At 47.0% G+C, this 20,090-nt stretch overlaps 1 protein-coding gene across 7 annotated transcripts in view; it reads right to left on the reverse strand.

Annotated features, from left to right (window-relative positions):
* Tom1l2 (target of myb1 like 2 membrane trafficking protein) overlaps positions 1–20,090 on the reverse strand; it is a 137,518-nt gene that overhangs the window by 21,092 nt on the left and 96,336 nt on the right. For 6 of the 7 annotated variants that reach the window (XM_070027558.1, XM_070027555.1, XM_070027554.1 and 3 more), the window contains 4 exons: positions 16,893–17,027; positions 15,245–15,403; positions 12,051–12,167; positions 1,179–1,312 (listed from right to left, as the gene is read on the reverse strand). In XM_070027558.1, coding sequence (XP_069883659.1) covers positions 1,179–1,312; positions 12,051–12,167; positions 15,245–15,403; positions 16,893–17,027 — 545 coding nt within the window. The remainder of the gene's footprint in view (positions 1–1,178; positions 1,313–12,050; positions 12,168–15,244; positions 15,404–16,892; positions 17,028–20,090) is intronic. The other variant, XM_070027559.1, reaches the window with a different exon arrangement.

The raw sequence follows: 20,090 nt of genomic DNA on the forward strand, positions 1-20,090 counted from the left end.
CAGCCCAAAACAAGTGTTTTAACTGTTAAAACCCAAGCCTACCTAGTATGAGGAAACCACACAGCAAGACTAGGGGGTGGTAGGTTTTGAGCAAGGGCCTTCAGATCTGCTTCTGTCCTTGGACTGACACATTGGAGGCTGATGGGAGTCCCCACATTCCTACTGGCAGAGGTATCTTTGTCTGTCAGATGAGCACAGGACCAGACCACCAAGCCCTACTGCCACAGTCAGAAGCTAAGACAACTGTAGGTGTGACAACCACATTACCCTCAAGCACTCAAATACAGTATCTGTCTTTTGACCCTAATTGATGCCAAATCCTGTTCTCCTGACAAATCAATGCAGTAAGCTGGTGCACAAACAGCCAAGACTGCAAATCTCCAGGGGATTCAAGCTACTGTCAGGCCCTCTGGAGCCTAGTCAAGGTCTTTTCTGGTCCTGACTCTGGGTCATCAGGAAAGCCTTAAGTGTTTCATCAGGAGCAGGGATAGGAGCTGTGCTTAGCATTGTATTTAAAACTAGGTCCAGATGAGACATTTTGAACTTCGTCCCCAAAAATGCTTTGGAAAAGGAGACAAATTTGCAGGTTTGTTACTTCAAGCCTCAAAGTGATATGGCTGCAGAAAGAACTGAGTGTGTTTCCTGAGGAGCAGTGATGGAGCAGCAGCACTCCGCACTCCCACCCTGCCTGCTTCTCCCCAGAATACTCCAGACAGGCTGACATTTACAAAGATCTTCTTTTTTCTAGATGGAAAAGAGGAAATCCTTTTTCTTAGTAGAGATTCCCCCCCCCCTCCTTTAATCCTTTTCAAATTCAAAAGATCATCAAAGGAGCAGGTGTAGCAGCTCCAGGCCCAGACAACCCCTCCCTCCCCCAGTCCTAGCTTTACCTCCCTGCGGCTGGGGTGATGGGGGAAAAGGCAGAGCAGCTTGAGGCTTACAAAGGGCAGAGCTGAGTTCTGCACATCAACTACCTGCTGCTCAGTTCTCAGGAGAACAAGAAGCATTTTCTCTGTCATCTGGGGAACAAATTAGCATCTCTGATGAGTATTTTCCAACTCTAATCTTTTCCCAGCTCTCTTTCTTTCCCTCCCTCTAGCTTATGAAAGAAATCTCTCTGTTATGGCATCAATCTTTTCAAGTGGAAAAAAAAAAAAAAAAAGGACTCTGGCCCCCACCTCTCATAGCGGAGGAAGACATTGTTGAGGTCGTCATTGACGTGCAGTAATTCCTCGGTGACCTCCTCATTGGACACGCGGGAGATGAGCTCTACGATGCGGTGCTGCATGGCCCGGCAGGTCCTGTTTAGCTCCTAGGGAACACACACACCTCTGCACAGCCTGCTGGGAATGCTTTTTGTCACATTCTATTGCCTTTGAAAAGATTTGTACTGATTCTTTAAAGTCACGGAAGGAGTACATGCTTGTTCATAAAACCAGACGTGCAGAGAATGCAAAGTAACAGCTCCCACCTCGCCACCTCCCCTCCTGCCTCTGAGGAAACAAGTGGAGGGACAAATGTGCACAGATTCGTACTGTTTTGTGAATATGTTTGTACAGATCATTTAAAAAGATATAATAATGTGATTCTCTGTGGCTATTTTTTTCTCAACAAAATCTTTCAAGCTCTTCTCACCATTACTTTCCTCATTCCTTTGTGTGTGTATCACAACATGGCTCACGTTCTGCTACTGTCTAGCATGGGGTCTCTCTTTTTTAGGTTAACCCAAATAATGCAGCAATGAACATTTGTATAACTATATGCTTACATACTTTAACACGTACTGTCATGGCATAAGTTTGTCAGAAGTACAGTTTCTGGGTGACAGAGTATGTATGGTATTTAGAATATGGATTAGTAACAGTAAAAGATCCTCTGAAAATACAGATCAGCTTACTTAATACTGCCAGTAATGGCATGAGATATATGTGTATCTATCTATCTATCTATATGTATGTGTATGTGTATATATATATATATATATATATATATATATACATACACATACATATTTAATTTTTAATTTTTTTTGTCGGTTGTGGGGCCTGAACTCTGGGCCTGGGCACTGTTCCTCAGCTCTTCAGCTCAAGGCTAGCGCTCTACCACTTAAGCCACAGCACCATTTCTGGCTTTTTCTGCTTATGTGGTGATGAGGAATCCAACCCAGGGCCTCATGCATGCAAGGTAAGCACTCTTCCTAGCCCCCATGAGAATATTTTATGACTGAATTAGGTACCTTTGGTGACATGTCTGTCACCTTGCTATTTCAGAAGCTCTGCAATCTCCCTGCTGGCTAAAGATGACACTTGCTTCCCCCCCCCCCCCCGCCCCGTCCCCCCCAGTCACCACAGAGGTCCTCTTGACCTTTAGAAGCAATCCTCTTGAGCATGGCTTGGCTTCCATGATTCAGCCCTGACCCAGAGCAATTGCTTCCCTGGTACTCTTGTTTGAACTTGTTTGTGGGGCTTCCTCACACACTTGCCAGGCCCCACCCTCTTGAATGTCAGTCTGAGGACGTTACCTAGTAAAGAAGTGGCAGGTCTGTAGGGTGGCCCTTCAGCCTTCCCAACTACTGGAGATGCCTAAGAACAAAATTCTCAGCCCCAGGGTCCACTAGGATCCAGACAGGTGAGATGCTGTCCCCATTTATCCAGACCTTGGGGAGAGCAGATGAGCCAGTGAGCTAAGGGGATAAAGAATGGAGACACTCTTCCTTCTCACAGCTGGGTCTCAGAGATATGTCAGCTTGAAAACATGTCTGGCAGAAGTAACCAATCTAGTCCCAGCAGGCACAGGAAATCTTTGCCTTTTTTTTTTTTTTTTTTTTGGTCTCATCATCTCACTGTCCTGGCTAGAAGGTCTTCTCTCGCACCAGACAGTAACCTCCTTGAGAGGGGGATTGTCACAGCCATCTGTGTATGCCCTGAAGCCAGGCACTGAGCCACACATAGTGAAAAGGCCCCAGTGGTTGTCTGCTGAATTAGATCACTGAGATGGTCAAGCATGTAAAGTAGGAAACCCAGGGTGCCCCTTCTGCAGTCTCCCTGGTTCCCAGTAATATAGCTCTCACAGGCAGAATTACCATCACTGAGCTCCCAGTGAGCTTCCCCTCAGATAGCAACTCAGGTCTCTCTTCCCATCTCTGCAGTGTCATGACTGATGCATAGGGGCCTACTCTCCAAGAGCACTTAAGAGAATGAGTGAATGAAGATAGTTTGCATTCCTTCTGCCCACCTCAGTCCAAAGTATCAGCACTTTTTATCTCACTGCTACAGGGTGTGTATCCTGCAGGTGAGAGTACGGTGAGGCCCTCAACAGACTGCTTCTTCCCATGGTGTTCAACCTTGGGGCTCCCTCTCTGAGAGTGACAGCAGCTGAAAAATGAAGCCTGGCCCAGGTATATTACCCTATGATCGTCTCAGTACAGCTGTATTTATTGGAACAGAAGAAATCTGGAATCAGGCAGCTGGGTGCATATAAGTTTAGTGTTCATCTTGACCAAAAGCTTTCTTGGAGACTCCCCGACTGTGGGTCTGCCACCTCGCTGGGCCTGTTTCTCTGGTCATGTTAATGTTTCCCCTTTGTCCTGGTTCTACCCTCTGCACAGTCACAATGGTGCTGTCAGTCTATTTGATCATTGAGGAAAGAAGCCTAGTATCTGGTTCTCTGAACAGACTCCCATCCTAGGTTTTAGAGAAGGCAGTGTCATTCCTGAAGCAGACTCTCTAGAGCCCACGCTCTCAAGCAGAGGCAGACACCCTCCCCCCAGGCCCAGAACAAAAAGTACAGCCCTGTCTGGTGCTTATGGCCCAGCAGCAAGCTCTGGGTAGGGGAGGGCAGGACAACAGTCAGATCTCATCAGGACTGAAGGCCAACAGGTAAATTTCAGACCAATGTGTTACAAGTCTGGAGCATATTGTGGAAGACAATTCCAATGCTCTACAGAAGCTTGGAGTATCACTGCCTAGAGCCCATGGATAATCTCCAAACATACCTCAGATTCAAGGATGGCAGGTGGCCTTGGGCACTCATCACACTGCTCAGGAGCCCTAGAAGTTGGCACTGGCAAGCCATGTCCCTTCTTTTCTATCCACTCCTATGTATCCTTTAGAACCTCAGGTTATTTTTTCCATCCCAGTACTTCATCATATAAACTTTCTCTCTCTCTCTCTCTCTCTCTCTCTCTCTCTCTCTCTCTCTCTCTCTCTCTCTCTCTCTCTCCCTTCCTCTCTTCCTCCTTCCCTCCCTCCCTTTCTTCCTTTTACCTTTTCTTTCTTTTTTCCTTTTCTTTTTTTTTTTTTTTTCTAGTCCTAGGTCTTGAACTCAGGGCTTACACAATGTCACTGGTTTGTTTTTTGTTTGTTTGTTTTTTGGTTGGTCGTGGGGCTTGCACTCTGGGCCTGAGAGCTGTCTTCAGCTCAAGGTGAGATCTCTACCGCTTGAGCCACAGCACTACTTCTGGTTTTCCAGTGGTTTATTGGAGATAAGAGTCTCTTGGAGTTTCCTGCCCGGGCTGGCTTTGAACTGTAATCCACAGATCTTAGCCTCCTGAGTAGCTAGGATTACAGCCATTGGCACCCGGCTTGTTTTTGTTTTTATTTTTTTGCTTAAAGCTAGCACTCTACTACTTGAGCCACATCTCTAATTCTGGCTTTTTGGTGGTTAACTGTAGATAAGAGTCTCACAGACTTTTCTGCCCAGGCTGGCTTCAAACAGTGGTCTTCAGATCTCAGCCTTCTGAGGAGCAAGGATTATAAGTGAGAGCCACCAGTACCTGGTGATCATGTAAATTTTCAAACAAGTAAATATACCATCACCTATACTCTGATTTTTGCCACATCTCCCATTTACCCATACCCCCATACACTGGAAATGTTTTCTGGGGACCCCTATCCATTTCTTCTCCCTTAAAGACTACAAAACATTCCAGGTACAGCTTGACAGCAGCTGTCATCTTAGATTGTAATGAGAGGTCCTATAGCAGAGCCTCCAAGTGATGACCAGACATACCCTACCCCAGACAGCAGAAGCCCAGGACAGAAGTATGCTGACAGATGGCAATTAGGTTAAGATGAGAATCATGCAGAACTCCTTAGCAGACTACAGGGAGTGCCTCAGAAACTAAGCCAGTGCAGTGGCTCATGCCTGTAATCCCAATTACTCAGGAGGTAGAGTTAGGAAGATCATGGTTCAAGGTCAGCCCAGGCAAAAGCTTAAGACCTATCTGAAAAACAAACTAAAAGAAAAATGACTAGAGGCATGGCCAAAGTAGCAGAGAGGTTCTGAGTTCATATCTTAGCATTGTGAAAAATCAAGCATTCAAGCAAGCAAACAAAACATAGCTACAAATCCCCCAAGCATTAGGACCCCTGGATGGGAGTGGGCAGGGACTTGTCTCCATCTTTCCCACAGAACCTGCCCCAGCTGGGTGCTGGGGAGTGAGCAGCAGCAACAGACTGGTTAGTGCTCTCCACTTCTCCAGGACTCTGGCCTCTCCCTGTGTAAAATAAGAGGGCTGTGTACTTCAAACCTGAAGCATTCTTCAGAGTGCCAGTGAGGTGACCCAGCAGTCTCCAGGGCACCTGCTCCACTGCAGGGGAGGCAGCTCTGCTCGTACCTATTTTGCACACTGTCATACTCTGTAGAATTCTGTTTTTAGAAGAAGGGGTTCCCATCAATTTCAAAACCTTTGGGGAGTGCTATAAGGACTTCTGCAGCTCTCACACTATGACCTCAGCTTGGAGACTCAAGATATAGACTGTAGTAATCTTATGGACACTAAGCACCAGAAACCTATGTCCTAGCCTTGCAATTGCTGCCTCTTTCCCCACTGCCCTCCTGTTGGGGTAGTGGCTGGAACAGTCTGCACTCTGCAAGCAGTCTCACAGGCTTCATTTTGGAGGGGCATCTCAACAGCTTTTCCAAGTACTCCACTTAGACAGACCCAAAGACCATCCTGGACCTTCTAGTTTTGTTTTTGTTTTGTTTTGTTTTTTGCCAGTCATGGTACCTGAACTCTGGGCCTGGGCACTGTCCCTCAGCTCTTCAGCTCAAGGCTAGTGTTCTACCACTTGAGCCACAGCATCACTTCCAGCTTTTTCTGCTTATGTGGTGCTGAGGAATCGAACCCAGGGCCTCATGCATGCAAGGCAAGCACTCTACCACTGAGCCACCTTCCCAGCCCCCATCCTGGACCTTCTCTATCAGTCATCTCTGCACACAGAAAATTCTATCATTTTGTGGCTTCAACCTTTATTTATTTATTTTTATCATTTATCCTATGTATTAATAGGTTTTAAGTCACAACTGTTAAAAAAGGGAGGAAAAAAAAGAGATTGATCAGAATGTAAAGATTTCTGCTACTACTTCACTAGCTATCCAATCACATCTCCAGAGCCATCTACAGCCAACACCACAGCAAGTGTTTAGAGATCCCTTTGCCTCCCTCTACCTCTAAACCACCAGACAAGAGTGACTCTGTTTTGGACCTAAGACAAGCAAGAGTCAGCAGCTTACTCAGCAGCTTACACCCTTTCCATCAAACAAAGGCTGGGCCAGAAATTCCCATAACACCTCAGTTCCAGCTTTAGTCTTTTTCCTATCTCTTCTTTTTTTTCTCCTTTCTTCCCTCTTCCTCCCTCCCTCCCTCCCTCCCTCCTCCTTCCCTCCCTTCCTTCCTGCCTTCCTTCCTTCCTTGGGCTCAAACTCAGGGCCTGGGCACCATCTTTGGACTTTTGTGCCCTACCAATTTGAGCCACAAAACTCTTTCTGGCTTTTTGGTAGTTAACTGAAAATAAGAGTCTCACAGACTTTCCTGTCTGGGCTGGCTTCAATCTTGATCCTCAGATCTCAGCCTCCTGAGTAGCTAGGATTTCAGGTGTGACCTACTGATGCCCACCTTCTATCTCTTCTTAACAGAGGGTGAGAACAGCTGGTCACTTGTGCAAAAGCCTTCATCTATTAGATCACCTCACTACACAGCCTCTCTTTTCTGTCTAATTAATTAATCTCAATACCTTTATCTTCTCTTCAAGGGATAGCTTCAGTTCTACCTCTCAAAATAGTCTTTTTTTTTCATCTTTATAGATTTCCTCTGAACCCTCTCTTGGTTTGAAGGAGTACAGAATAGAGTCCTGAAGACCTGTTCTATTGCTGCAAAGGAGATGGGAGGGAGAATAAAGTCTATTGATGAGAAAGAGGGAATAATGAAGCTAAACAAGTAGATTTCTCTAGAGAGAATGCTGTGGCCATTCTGTTTTTGTTGAAATGAGATGCAAGAAGCAAGGAAGAGAGGGGGGTGGATATACCATCTGCTACTTGAAGGAACAATGTGAAAGAAGCCTTTTATTATCTGATGAACAGCCATATAAGAATGTCTTTTTTTTTGCACCATTGGATTAATTAAAAGGTATTATTGACTGAAGACAAAGCTCAAAAGGGCACTGGATAATAGAATCAGGATCTTCCAAGATCCCAGAAAATGACACTCAGCTGCAGGTAAGGGCATACACTTCAACAGGGACAAATACAGCTTTGCATTTCAGACCTAGGCCCAGTGTCCATGCGTGGGGTGAGGAAGACCCAGCTTAACAGTCATACAAGGAAACAGAGGGGGGTTTCAGTTGATGGAGGCTTTCCATTTGACAGTCTGCCTCCTGCGATGGGCTGCCAACAGCTAGACCAGTTCCCCACAGACACTGGGCAGTGGGTGGGGCATATAGCAATCTTCTCTACTTAAAGATGTGAAAAAGGAATTCTTTTTTTTTCTTCTATTGCCTCTAATAACCCACATCAAAGCTATAGGGAGACAGGCTTGATCTCAATGTGAGAAAGGCTTTCCAACAATGGTCACAGGAACTGTGATTTGTGGAGGACTTGCCTCATGCCAGTCATTTCCATGTGAAATTAAACACTCCTGGAAACTGAGGAAGGAGAAAAGAACTTTGAGAAGGCCTGTGCCTGGCCTGGAGTCACTCAGATCATTAATGGGAGGGCCAGAATGTGTACCCCATGATTCCTAAAGCTCTGCTCTCTGCCCTGCTGTGCTGTTTCCAAAGTGTAACCAAGACATCTATCTGAAACAGAAGTGCTTTCATGGGCTGCCAGAGAAGCCTGTCATGGAGGACGTGAAGAAAAACAGGGCAGGAACTAGACAAGATGCTTCTAGCTGCCCAGAAGGTCTCTCCCAACTCAGGGAATGGGGGGTATTTTGACACTTGGCCTGAGAAGTGCTGCTGGGTCTCCTCCAGGCATTGCCTCTCTTTTCTTCACAGGCTCCAGTGGAGCTGAAATCATGGAGTCAAAATCCCAGCCATACGCCCATGAGTCCCCAGGCAAATTGCTCACACGCTTCCCTGCTGCTCTCATCAGGTTGTGGGAGGATGTGTCTGAGAGAGATTTACCATGTTCAGAAAGCAATCAGGACCTTACCTGACCACAATTATGACTAGCTGACCAGCCACAGGTGCATCCGGGGGCTGACACCTCCACTTGCCTCTCTTTCCCCCTCCCTCCACCTCCCAGCAACAATTTGCACTCAATCAGGAGCAGCTTCTGTCAGCAGGGACATGTGGGTTGGTGACAAACAGTCAGAATTTGGAGCTCTGGACTGCTTCTGCCCTGAACAGCACTCTGGCTATCCTCCAGGTTGGCTTAGGGGTCCTGGGGACAGATTCTGACCCCAGCACTTTCCAAATGGACTGTGGCATTTTCCCATGTGGAGGGCTGGCCACTCTGTGTGGCTCTGACCCTTGGGAGCCTCTGTCTGCTGGCTTCTGCCTGCCAGACAGAAGAGGAGGGAGGATGTCAAGTACATGGCCACCAGCCAGGAGAACCGAGTCTGTTCACACAGAGCTGCCTACTCCTGAATCTCCTGCGCTGAAAGGACAGCCTCCCACAGGCACCCAGACTCGGTCTTTTTCTGCTTGATTTATACGACAGCAGTGAGGGCTGGTAGGCTTGGAGCTGGAACAAAACTGAGGGAAGAAAAAAAAAAAAAAACGTCATGGGAAGCAGCCTATTTTTGAAAACTGAGCTGATGCCAGGAGATTAGGTTCTGTTTGTCTTGGCTGATGGGCTTGTTTAAAAAAAAAAAACAACCAAAAAAAAAAAGACAAAACAAAAACTAACAGCGAGAGAGAGAGAGAGAGAGAGAGAGAGAGAGAGGGGGGGGGGGGGGAGGGAGAGAGAGAGAGAGAGAGAGGAGAGAGGTGGGGGGGATTTCTGCTGTATGGGTCTGCTGCTCTGGCTGTCTGAAGCATCTTGGCTTTGTTTAACCCTCCCCCTCCCCCCCAATTCCCCCTTGCCAGGAGTACAGCTCTGTCCAGAGCAAACTCCCCTGTCAGCAAGAATTCCAATGCTGACACAGCACAATGTTGCCACAAGAGGCCCTCTCAGATTCTGGACTGCCCTCAGATTCCTGTGCATGGGGGTAATGCCTGGCAAGGCCCCCCTGCAGGCTGGGGTAGAGGTGCATTAAGAGGGAGAGGTAGCCCATGGAATGCAGCACTTAGATAATGGCCCTGCTGAGCCAATGAGCTGGTCTACTGTAGGTGTTTTGGAGTCAGATCTGGGAACTGGTAGGCAACCACTCAGGGTTCCATACTGGGGCTGGACAAAGGATATTTGTCTCTGCTTCAAGAGCAGCCTGTGTCCAAGACCCACATCGGTGAGCTCTTTCCCTTCCTATCTTCACCCTGCACTATGTGGGTTGCTCCTTCAGAACAGTTCTTGCTCTCTGTGGCTCAGCTGGGTGCTGGGCTCAGAACAAGCTTCCTGCCACCCTTATCCCATCAGAGGTGATGGCCTTACAGTGGGGAGGAGCACTCCTAGAAGCAGCTTGAGGCCAGGCAGAACCATTATGTAAGACCATCAGAGCTAAGTTTTCTAGGTAGCTAGTGTATGCCTATAGTGGGGTGGGAGATGTAGCACTCAAGGGGTCAATACTGATAACCAGGTGCCAGATGGAAATAGCAGAAGCAGTAGCTGCTGTGATGTCCAGAATCAGGAAGGAACACTGTGAGGCACTCAAGCCAGGCTACCAGGCCAATCTGGCTCCTGACCTCTCCACTCACTCATTTGTTATGCCTCCTACCGGAAAAATTTGGCACTTGTAGTTCACAGCATCCTCCCCCCTACCTACCCTGAAGGTCACGGCTCTGAAGGGCAATACTGCCACCATTTTCTACAAATGGGCGATGGTTGGAAGCTAGTGCAGTAGAGATCTGGTCACCACTCTGGCTGGCCAGGGAAATTGGCTTGAAGGAACTTGACTACGTGCAGAGCCAGAATGCAGGTGGCTTTGTTTTTTTTGTTTTCTTTTTTTTGTGGGTTGTGGGGCCTGAACTCTGGGCCTGAGCACGTTCCTCAGCTCTTCAGCTCAAGGCTAATGCTCTACTGCTTGAGCCACAGCACAACTTCCAGCTTTTTCTGCTTATGTGGTGCTGAGGAATCAAACCCAGGGCCTCATGCATGCAAGGCAAGTACTCTACCACTGAGCCACCTTCCCAGCCCTGCAGGTGGCTTTTTCCTGAAACCCTTCTTTTCATGTTCAGGGTCGGTGGGGTGGGCTAAGGTGTGGCTCAATGGGACAGAACTTGCCAACCCCATACAAGGCCCTGTGTTCCATCTCCAACACTGCAGAAAAGAAAACTGGGTAGGGTGTCAGAGGCATCTGCTCCTCAGGAAGCACAGTGTAAGGCCTGGCTGGGTATCCTCAGCAGCTGGAGAGAAAACAAGAGCTCTGAGTTCCCTTCAGTTCCAGGAGCTCCTGCCTTGGGGTGAAGAACAATGAGAAAGGTTCCTACATGCCACAATGGCCAAAAAGGCCCTGCTGCAGGATGTTTATGTCAGCAGAGCCACATACAAACTTGTATACATAGCATGGTCTCAGATTTAAAATAAAGAGAGAAAACAGTCTGGCAGAAAAGGCATCAAAACACCAACAGTACTTATTGTGGATGCTTGTTTAAATGTTTTTCTTTCTCTTTCAATGGACATGTGTTTGTCATAGAAAACTGAAATTAGCACCAGAATCATCTCCAAATGGATCAAAGACCTCAAGGTAAGAGCATATACCCTGAAAGTATTACAGGAATGGATAGGGAATACACTAGGGCTCTTTGGCACAGGTTGAAACTTCTGAAATAAAGATCCAGAATCACAACAAATCAAAGAAAGCCTGTATAAATGGAACTGCATTAAATGGCGGAGCTTCTAAATGGAAAAGGACATAGCTAGCAAGATAAATAGAAAGCCCACAGATTGTGAGATGATCTTCATTAGCTATACAACAGACGAGAGCCTCATATCAAAAATATACCTAGCGCACAAAAATTAATCCTCCCAATAACAAATCCTCCAAGAAAAAAACATCCCATTAATAAGTGGGCTAAAGAATTAAAAAGAGACTTCTCTGGAGAGGAAATAAGACATATAAGCCAATGGATACATGACATCTCTGGTCATAAAAGAAATGCAAATCAAAATTACATTGAGATTCCACCTCACCCCAGTTAGAATGGCCGTTACCAAGATTACAAGCTGGGTGCTGGTGACTCATGCCTGTAATCCTAGCTACTAAGGAGGCTGAGATCTGAGGATCATGGTTCAAAGCCAGCCTGGGCAAGAAAATCAGTTTATCTCCAATAAACCACCAGAAAACTGTTAGTGGCGCCGTGGCTCAAGTAGTAGAATGCTAGCCTTGAGCTGAAGAGCTGAGGAACAATGCCCAGGCCCAGAGTTTAAGCCCCATGACCACCACCACCACCATCACCAACAATAACAACAAATATATATCTAATAAAAAGATTACAATTGTCACCTTATAGTGAGGGAAAAAAGTAATGAGGAAAATAAAAAAGAGAGAAGATAGTACTCACTTCTTCCCTAGGAGTAAGTGAGGCTGAGTACTCACTTCTTCCCTAGGAGCAAGTGAGACTAGTGTAGGCCAATGTGGCCTAAATCTCTCTTGACCACCTTGCCATGAGACCATCAGTCTCATAGCTGTACCTCCAGCTACAGTCCTGCCACAGTGTGCAGGTTCTTCTCACCTGCAGCAGTTCCAGATCAGATGAGTCTTCCTGCCCAGGGACCATTTCTGTTAACATCTCGGACATGACTTTTGTGTTTCCCCGAACAACATCCAGCTCACTCCGCAGCCTGGCAATCTGCAGGATGGAGGGTAGGAGAGCAGGAAGGAAAGATCATTTAGATGCAGCTGGAGGACCAGAACCAATGTCCCATAGTTTGGACGACCCTATTCACAGTAAGACTTCGGTCACACCCTTCTGAATCTGTAGCCTTTGCAGCCCCCTCCACTGGGACTAGGAGAGGACTGGCAACTTGAAGAGAACTGGATCAGGAGCCAGGTCTCCCAGAGTCCTGGTTTCTGTTATTGGTGCCTCTGAAGCAAGAGCAGAGCACAGTGAAGAATTCTGGAAAAGAAGGAAGTCAAGATGTTTCTGTTTCAGCCTTTCCTTGAAGAGAAACCTAACCAGTTAGGGCTACTGTTCTGCCTTCTAAACTCAAAGTGTGGGAGTGAGGCTAAAAACCTATTCTATGATTTTCATGGTCAAAGACTCAGTCCCTAGCAGTGTCATATTCTGAATTCTGTGATCCTCTGGGAGGCTGGACACTGCTAACAGCACTCTTCTGAATGAGGGAGGAAGAGCAAGATAGACCATAGCTGAGAACCCCTCTACACTCAGCTCTTTGATAACAAGGTCCTTGAAAATTGCCCCTACCCTGCCTATCCATCAGTACCTCTAAAACCTAGACATGGCCTGAGCAGTTTCTCCAGAAGCTGTCTCTCCTTGGTTTCCAGCTGAGTTTCTTCTAAATCACCTCAAGACATACCTGTGGAGGCCACAAGGACCTTCTTTGCCTACAGCAAGCATCATAAAAGAATCAGCAGAAAAAGGTCTGTTGGTCCCACCATTCTCAATGGGAAACTAATATACATTGGCCAACATAAGGAACTTCCCTGAGACACTGGAAAGAGCCCTAGGAGTGAGCACAAGGAGCTACAACATCCAGAAGCACTCCTATCCTCTCCTAGCCTGTATCCTTCCCTGCAGCAAGGGGGTGATAGCCCCATACCTCACCTGCCCAGCACCTGGCATATATGATCCTTTTTATTCCATGTGTGGGCCAACTCCTGTACACAACCCAGAGATGGACTGAATAGGTACTCTTCCTGCAGAGGAACACTCCCTATGGTACCTCCTCCCCTCAGAGAGGCCTTTCTCTCTCCCAGTTTTCCTTCAACCTCTCCTCTCTCTTGGCAGACTTAGTTACTCATGGCAGGGATGCTAGAGGCTGAGTTCTATAGACTCAGCACAGGGTTAGGCAAGAGATTTCACTCAATGATCAGCTGGAAGATAGATCAGGGCCTGAAAGGTTCTTGTTGGCCTCTGTCTAATCTGGTAAATGTTCCCAAGGATTCTTCAATATCTTAGCTAAGAAAAGGCTTAGGGTTAGGGTGATCTAGGAGTGCTACCATTGGTGACCATGTGAGCTCTGAAGCAGGATAGTCGGGGCACTACTTTTTCACTTTCCCCAAGAGATACCAGGTTTCAAGGCTCCTGAGCTACTCTGCTTGCTCACATTCACTATTCCAGAGATTCCTCTTGGCTGCTCTGGCTGTTGGAAGGTCCTTTCCAAGCATCCATCACACTGATGGCATGCCAGCCAATGAGTCAGTGGCTGTCTAGCTTCAAATACGTTCTTCTAAGCAAGTAGGGACAAGCTCCAGACAAGGAATCAGGGCCTAGAACCAAGATCTTCTGTTCCCTCACTCTCCTTTAGGGAAGGCCGTGGCCATGTGGGTAATGATGAGGGGCTGTGTTTAGTGATCCAGGCTCATACAAAGTATAGGCCCTAAATTTCAGCTGTGGGATTGGAACTCCTGCCCCAGAGCACTTAGGGGCCACATGAGAATCTTCTCCATCTGCTGCTCAAGCCCCTAGCTGCCCTGTAGGGTAGGATTATCACCTGTTCTGGTAATAGGAGACTGAGGTCAACTGTCTCTCCAAAGCCCCACAGTGAGTGGCAGGATATAGTTCATATAGTGTGCAGCTGTGTGGCTCTCAGCTTGAATCTTGCTTGTACCACGTTCCCTCAGTGCTGGCAGAGAAGTGAGAGGGAAACAGCCATGACACAACACAGCTGTCACCTACACAAAATCACCTGACCTGTTTTTTTTGTCTGTCTGTTGTTGTTTTCTTTTTTTTGTTGGTTGTGGGGCTTGAACTCTGAGCCTGAGCACTGTCCCTCAGCTCTTCAGCTCAAGGCTAGCACTCTACCACTTGAGCTACAGCGCCACTTCCGGTTTTCTGGTGGTTTATTGGAAATAAGAGTTTCACGGACTTTCCTGCCCGGGCTGGCTTTGAACCTCGATCCTCAGATCTCAGCCTCCTGAGTAGATAGGATTACAGGCCTGAGCCACCAGCGCTCGGCACCTGACCTGTTTTAATGAGGTTTCATAACAATGACCTTATGACAAATAGGAAACTAAGGATTTGGGGAACTATAAACATTGGGTAACTTTTCTAAATGGAAATTCTACAGATTCATCTAAAGATCAGTCTCCACAATCCATCTAAAAATGCCTATTTTGAGATAAAACTGCATTGGTATCTCAGGAAATAACCCAGAAAACAGGAGCTGTATTTGAGATGAGGTGAGAATTCTGCTTCTAAAAGGCCTCCCTGATTTTAGCCTCTGTTTACTTACTTGCTGATGGGTTACTGGCATAAGATGGCTGACACTTCTTACAGTAAATCTCTCTATATGGCAGATAAGTTGTTCACAATTTGTCTATGTTCTGTACTTTTGGCTTTGCTTTCTGTCACTATCCTCTCCTACCTGGACACTGCCTATGTACCTCGGCAGGCAGGCCACTTGGTGTTCCCCAAGGAGCTCTGTTCCTCCCCATTATGCATAATACCTGCACTAAGCTGCTACTGCCTGCATAGGCCTCACCCACAAAGCTCCAGGCCTATTTCAGGGTCCCCAGGGCAGCAGCTCCCAGGCTGCCTTCCAGGAGCATGTGCCTTCATGGAGTATTTGGCTCTGATGACAACAGTTTGTCTCATCCATCTTCTTGAATCATTCTCCCCCATCTTTTATTTTTGGTCCCCTATACCTAGCACAGTACCTCATTTGGGGAGACCCCCATGTGTTACCCTGAAAAGGGCAGAAGGAAAGCTAGTTGGTTTGTCTATGGATGGAAGTATGGAAGTACCTGTTCTGAATTGGCCGTGATGGGACCAGTCACATTCAGAGCTGGGGCCTGTGGAGTGGAGTAGGAAGCAGGAAGCGGTGAGGAATAGGAGCTGGTACTTGTCCTGTGCTGTGACTGGGACCTAGGCATGGTTGTAGCTGGATCCACTTCCGGGACACTCTGGCATGACAATAACAAAGGCTTTGGTTCACTTGGGTAGTCTATGCAGCCTGGCCTGGCATTAACCCCAGCCCAGGTGGTGCTTTCTATTAGAGTTCAAGGACCTTCTCTGTGCCTACCCAGTCACTCCATCTGGGTAGCAGGGCCACAAGTGGCTCCTCCCTCCCTCATCTCACAAGGAGCATGTGGCAGGCAACCAACACAACTCAAAAGGGCCCCACAGAGAAAACTCTGTGAGCATTCTGGTCATGGTTCCATCATTAAGACCACCTCAGGATTAGAGTGGAGGGAGGGCTGTTATTAAGTTTTGCTAATCACGAATCCTTATTTGGTACCACAAGACTATGCTTTGGCCTTTGCAAGTAGAATAATATAAATAGCAATTATGTAATTTACCGAATGTTCTTTGTAATTATAAGAACAACCAGTCTGTTCTGTCTAAGTCATTATTAGAAGAATAAAGCAGGTTATGTTTATACCACAAAGCATAGTAAGTGGTTTGGAGAGATCAGAATGAGAAATGTTTTGGAAAGTGGGCATGTCAGGTAACCTCATCAACCACAGTGCTGGTATTCACATGAATTGTGTACCCCACACTGCACTTCTCAAGACACTCCTGTTGGACATGGCAGGTACAAATCAGCAAGGCCAAATGTACTGTGACAGGTACCTTTTCAGATCCTGAGTTTTTCTGGCTGTGACTCTGGGCCAGGAACTGCTTCCCAGGTATCATAGAGACTTACTTCCCTGTGGAACCATGAATGGTACTGGCTTAATTCTGAGATATTTAATTCTGAGGCACAGGCCCAGCTTCTGTGGGATGCCTTGACACAGACCTTTACTGGGCTTTGAATTGCAAGAATGACAGAATTCAAGGATGCCAGAACTGATTCTGAATGCCCAGAGCTAAAATCATACTTCAGATGCATTTGACTGGGCTGGGGTGTAGCTCAGTGGTAGAGTGTGTGCTTAGCATGCAAAAAGACTTCGGTTACATCTCCAGCACATTAAAAAGAAAAAAAAAAAGATCCAGTTGATGTGTACTGTTGAAAAAACAGAAAGTTGCTCTTTTGTTCTTGATGAGTAATATCACCCCAGTTCATTGTTCCCAGGTACTCAGGTACTCCAGAGGATGGTGGATAGATTCCCATACACATTCTATAGGCCTTTGCAAAGCAGGTGCTAATGACCCTCACAGGATAGCTCCACCCAAGCAGCCATCTCCATGAAAACACTGAACTGATCCCTCTATTATATTCCTCCACAGTCAGTGTGAAAATGGGGGAGACACAGCTGCCACTTAATCACCAGTCAACCAGCTGTCTTCCTCTTGCATTCCCCTTGTTATTAAAAAGAAATGCCCTGGAGCTTTAAGAAAGCATGATGACAAGCTGAATAATTCAAAGGCAGCAGCAGAAGGGTGGTAGCAGCGGCTTGGCTCACCAGTTCTATAGTTGGTCTTTCTAGAAAATGCCAGCTGGAAGCTTACCCGCTGGGGTGTGTGGATAGGGGATAAAGCATCCAAGTCTGCCATGGGAAATTCAATCCCCTTCCTCTTCAGCTCCTCATATATGTGCACAACACCAGTTAGATCAGGACTGCTCCGAAAGGCATCAGCCCATGCCTGGGAAGAGAGGAAGGCCTGTTAGGAAGCAGTTCTTACCCAGGGCCACAAGGTGTAGAAAAGTCAGCCCAGGCCTAAGGCTGGTAGCTTTGCAATTCTTATTGCCAACAGTATTGGGAAAAGTTTTCTCTGTTCTTCTGCAATTGCTGCCATGACATGGCTGGCAAAATCCTTTGCTTTCAATGGTGCTCTTGAGCGTGAACAAAAACACAAAACTTAATTCAGCATGCATTTCCTTGGAGAAGAGGCAGAGAAATAACACCTAAGCACCGTGGTGCATCCTAAGATGTAGGCATTTGCTTAATAGCAAGGAAATCAATTGGAGAGGCTGTTCGGCTGAAGGGAGTAGAAGGTTTGCTTCGGTTCCTCCCAGTAGGATGCCTGCCCTCCTCAGTGGAGGCAGGAAAGGTAGGCAAATTGAGCATAGAGTAAAGGAGAAATTGATGAGGGATGGGAAATCAAGGCTAACTCTAGGCTTCCTCCATAGATCAGAGACTGCTAAGGCAATCTAGTTTAGCCCAGCCCCATTATTGGCAGGTGGAATGACTCCAGCTCAGGGATGCAAGAACCCAAAGGGAGCCAGAACCCCATCAGTGGCTAGAGTTCACCTGCAGGAGTCTTGCTCCAGCCCCTATTTTCTTCTATTATATTGTGCTGCTGACAGTGTCAGAACACATCTGCCCATAGAACTATAATGGAAAGCAAGACCTGTAGACTCCCTTAAATGAAAACACACACAAAGAGGAAAGAGCAGAAAAAACGAACAGATTACCATATCCATTAACTTATAAAACCATTTTTTAAATGTTGTAATTTGGAAGTTTCAGAATGTACCCAAACCAGAATTGTATCTAAAGGGCTCCTCAGAAGTTGGGTCCCCTTTCAGTGCTGTGCTCTTTACCAGATGTACATACCCAGAGGAGGAGGCAGCACCTCTTGCACTCATGGCACCATGGCACTGACTGTAACATTGTCACAGCATTTAACAATGCCCTACTGCCTCCAGCAATGTGATCCAACCAATCCTCAAGCAGCCACAGAAACTCTACCTCTAACTAACATACCCACTGGAAGTTGAAAGGTCAGTTTCCAAAAGGCCTCCTTAATTACACCTTGTGTGTATCTCACTTACTGCAAACAGCACTGGCAGCTTGACTTTCTTACTTGGTGCTCTCATTTAATTTGCATATTCAGGAATTGAATGCCACTATGGCATCAAGACAGCCTATCTGGGCCAACATTTTCTTTTAGATTTTGAGGAGTGCTGAAGTTGCCTACAGAGCCTGTCAGGAAGACTCAGCTGGAAAGCATGCTGCCTCCATCAGCCATATCCCCTCCAGTGCCCCAGAGCCCACTCCCACCCACTGCTCAGCAACCTCCTTCCTCCTGTGACTCCAACTCTGCTTTAGCATTTCAGTTTTGTGCCCAAACTTGACTGTCTAGGACTAAGGTAGCGCATAGTGGCCAACTGTTTGCCTAGCATGCACAGGGATCCTTAATTTCCATCCTTAGTGTAACAATAAATAAATAAATAACTGAGAGTCTACAGATTACATTCATAGCCCACTTGGAGGGGGTTGGGTGGGAGGAGGAAGGGGGAATGCTGAGGAAAAAAACATGGCAATTTCTCCTAGTGACACTCTCTGCTTCTGTTTCCATGGGAGAACAAATGGCTCCAGAAACCCCTATTTATTTCCATTGTTTCCTACCCAGGCCAAATTTCAGACAATAAGAAAAAGGACCAGGAGAGCTCTTGCCTAGTGAGCATAAAGCCTTGAGTTCAAACCCCTAAACAAAGGAAGGAGGAGGAGGAGAAAAAAGAAGGAAAGGAAGAGGGAAGGAGGAAGAAGAAAAGGAGGAAGAAAGAGAAGGAGAGGAAGAAGAAAGGAAAGGGGAGGGCCTGGGAAGGTGGCTCAGTGGTAGAGCGCTTGCCTTGCATGCATGAGGCCCTGGGTTCGATTCCTCAGCACCACATAAGCAAAAAGAAAAACGCCGGAAGTGGCGCTATGGCTCAAGTGGTAGAGCGCTAGCATTGAGCTGAAGAGCTGAGGGACAGCGCCCAGGCCCGGAGTTAGGGCCCCACGACTGGACCCCCCCCCCAAAAAAAAAAGAAAAGAAAGGAAAGGGGAGAAGGAGTACAGAACCATAGTGCTGTCTCCTGTCAGTGGATACTTTTCAGGGCCCCTCTTGTATAGACTTTCCCTCCTCTGCATTCACAAAGATTCACAGTAGTAGTTCTGCAGCCCTACTTGGGCTCCAGTCACAGTAGCTCAGTTCTAGGCCTCAGAGAGAGATGGTCCTTCTCTTTTGGTAAAGAAACTGTCCTCTGCTGGGAGCTGGTGGCTCACATCTGTAATCCTAGCTACTCAGGAGGCTGAGATCTGAGGATCATGGGTCAAAGCCAGCCCAGGCAGAAACACCTGTGAGACTCTTATCTCCAATTAATCACCAGAAAACTGGAAGTGGTGCTGCAACTCAATTGGTAGAGTGCCAGCCTTGAGCTGAGGGACAGTGCCCAGGCCCAGAGTTCAAGACCCACGACTGACAAAAAGAAAAAGAGGAGGAAGAGGAGGAAGAACAAGAAGAGGAGGAGGAGGAGGAGGAGGAGGAGGAGGAGGAGGAGGAGGAGGAGGAGGAGGAGGAGGAGGAGGAAGGAAGGAAGGAAAAGGAGAAGAAGAAAAAGAAAAAGAAAAAGAAGAAGGGGGAGGAGGAAGAGGAGGAGGAAGAAGGAGGAGGAGGAAGAGGAAGAGGAGGAGGAGGAGGAGGAAAAGAAAAAAAGAAAGAAACTGTCCTCTATAAATGTGGGCCTTGAGAGGTAGCCATGTGCCAGTACAATACCAGGGGACAGGGATAGAAAAGGAGCAGCTGGTGTGCTAAGAGGAGCAGACATGCGAAGAGAGGATTTGGAGGGCTTTCTTGATCCTTTCTGTCCTTTCCCAGGCCCAGACACATCCCTGGCCTGTGTGACCTGGGCTTCTGGGAGGCTCAGCTTTGTCAGGACAATCTCTCTCCTCTTTGCCTAGGCAAGCACAGTTGGTGTCTGTTATTTGCAGCCAAGCAGTC

This window comes from Dipodomys merriami, unplaced genomic scaffold, assembly GCF_024711535.1.
Source record: "Dipodomys merriami isolate MVZ:Mamm:240054 unplaced genomic scaffold, mDipMer1.0.p SCAF_19, whole genome shotgun sequence".
Lineage (NCBI taxonomy): Eukaryota > Metazoa > Chordata > Mammalia > Rodentia > Heteromyidae > Dipodomys > Dipodomys merriami.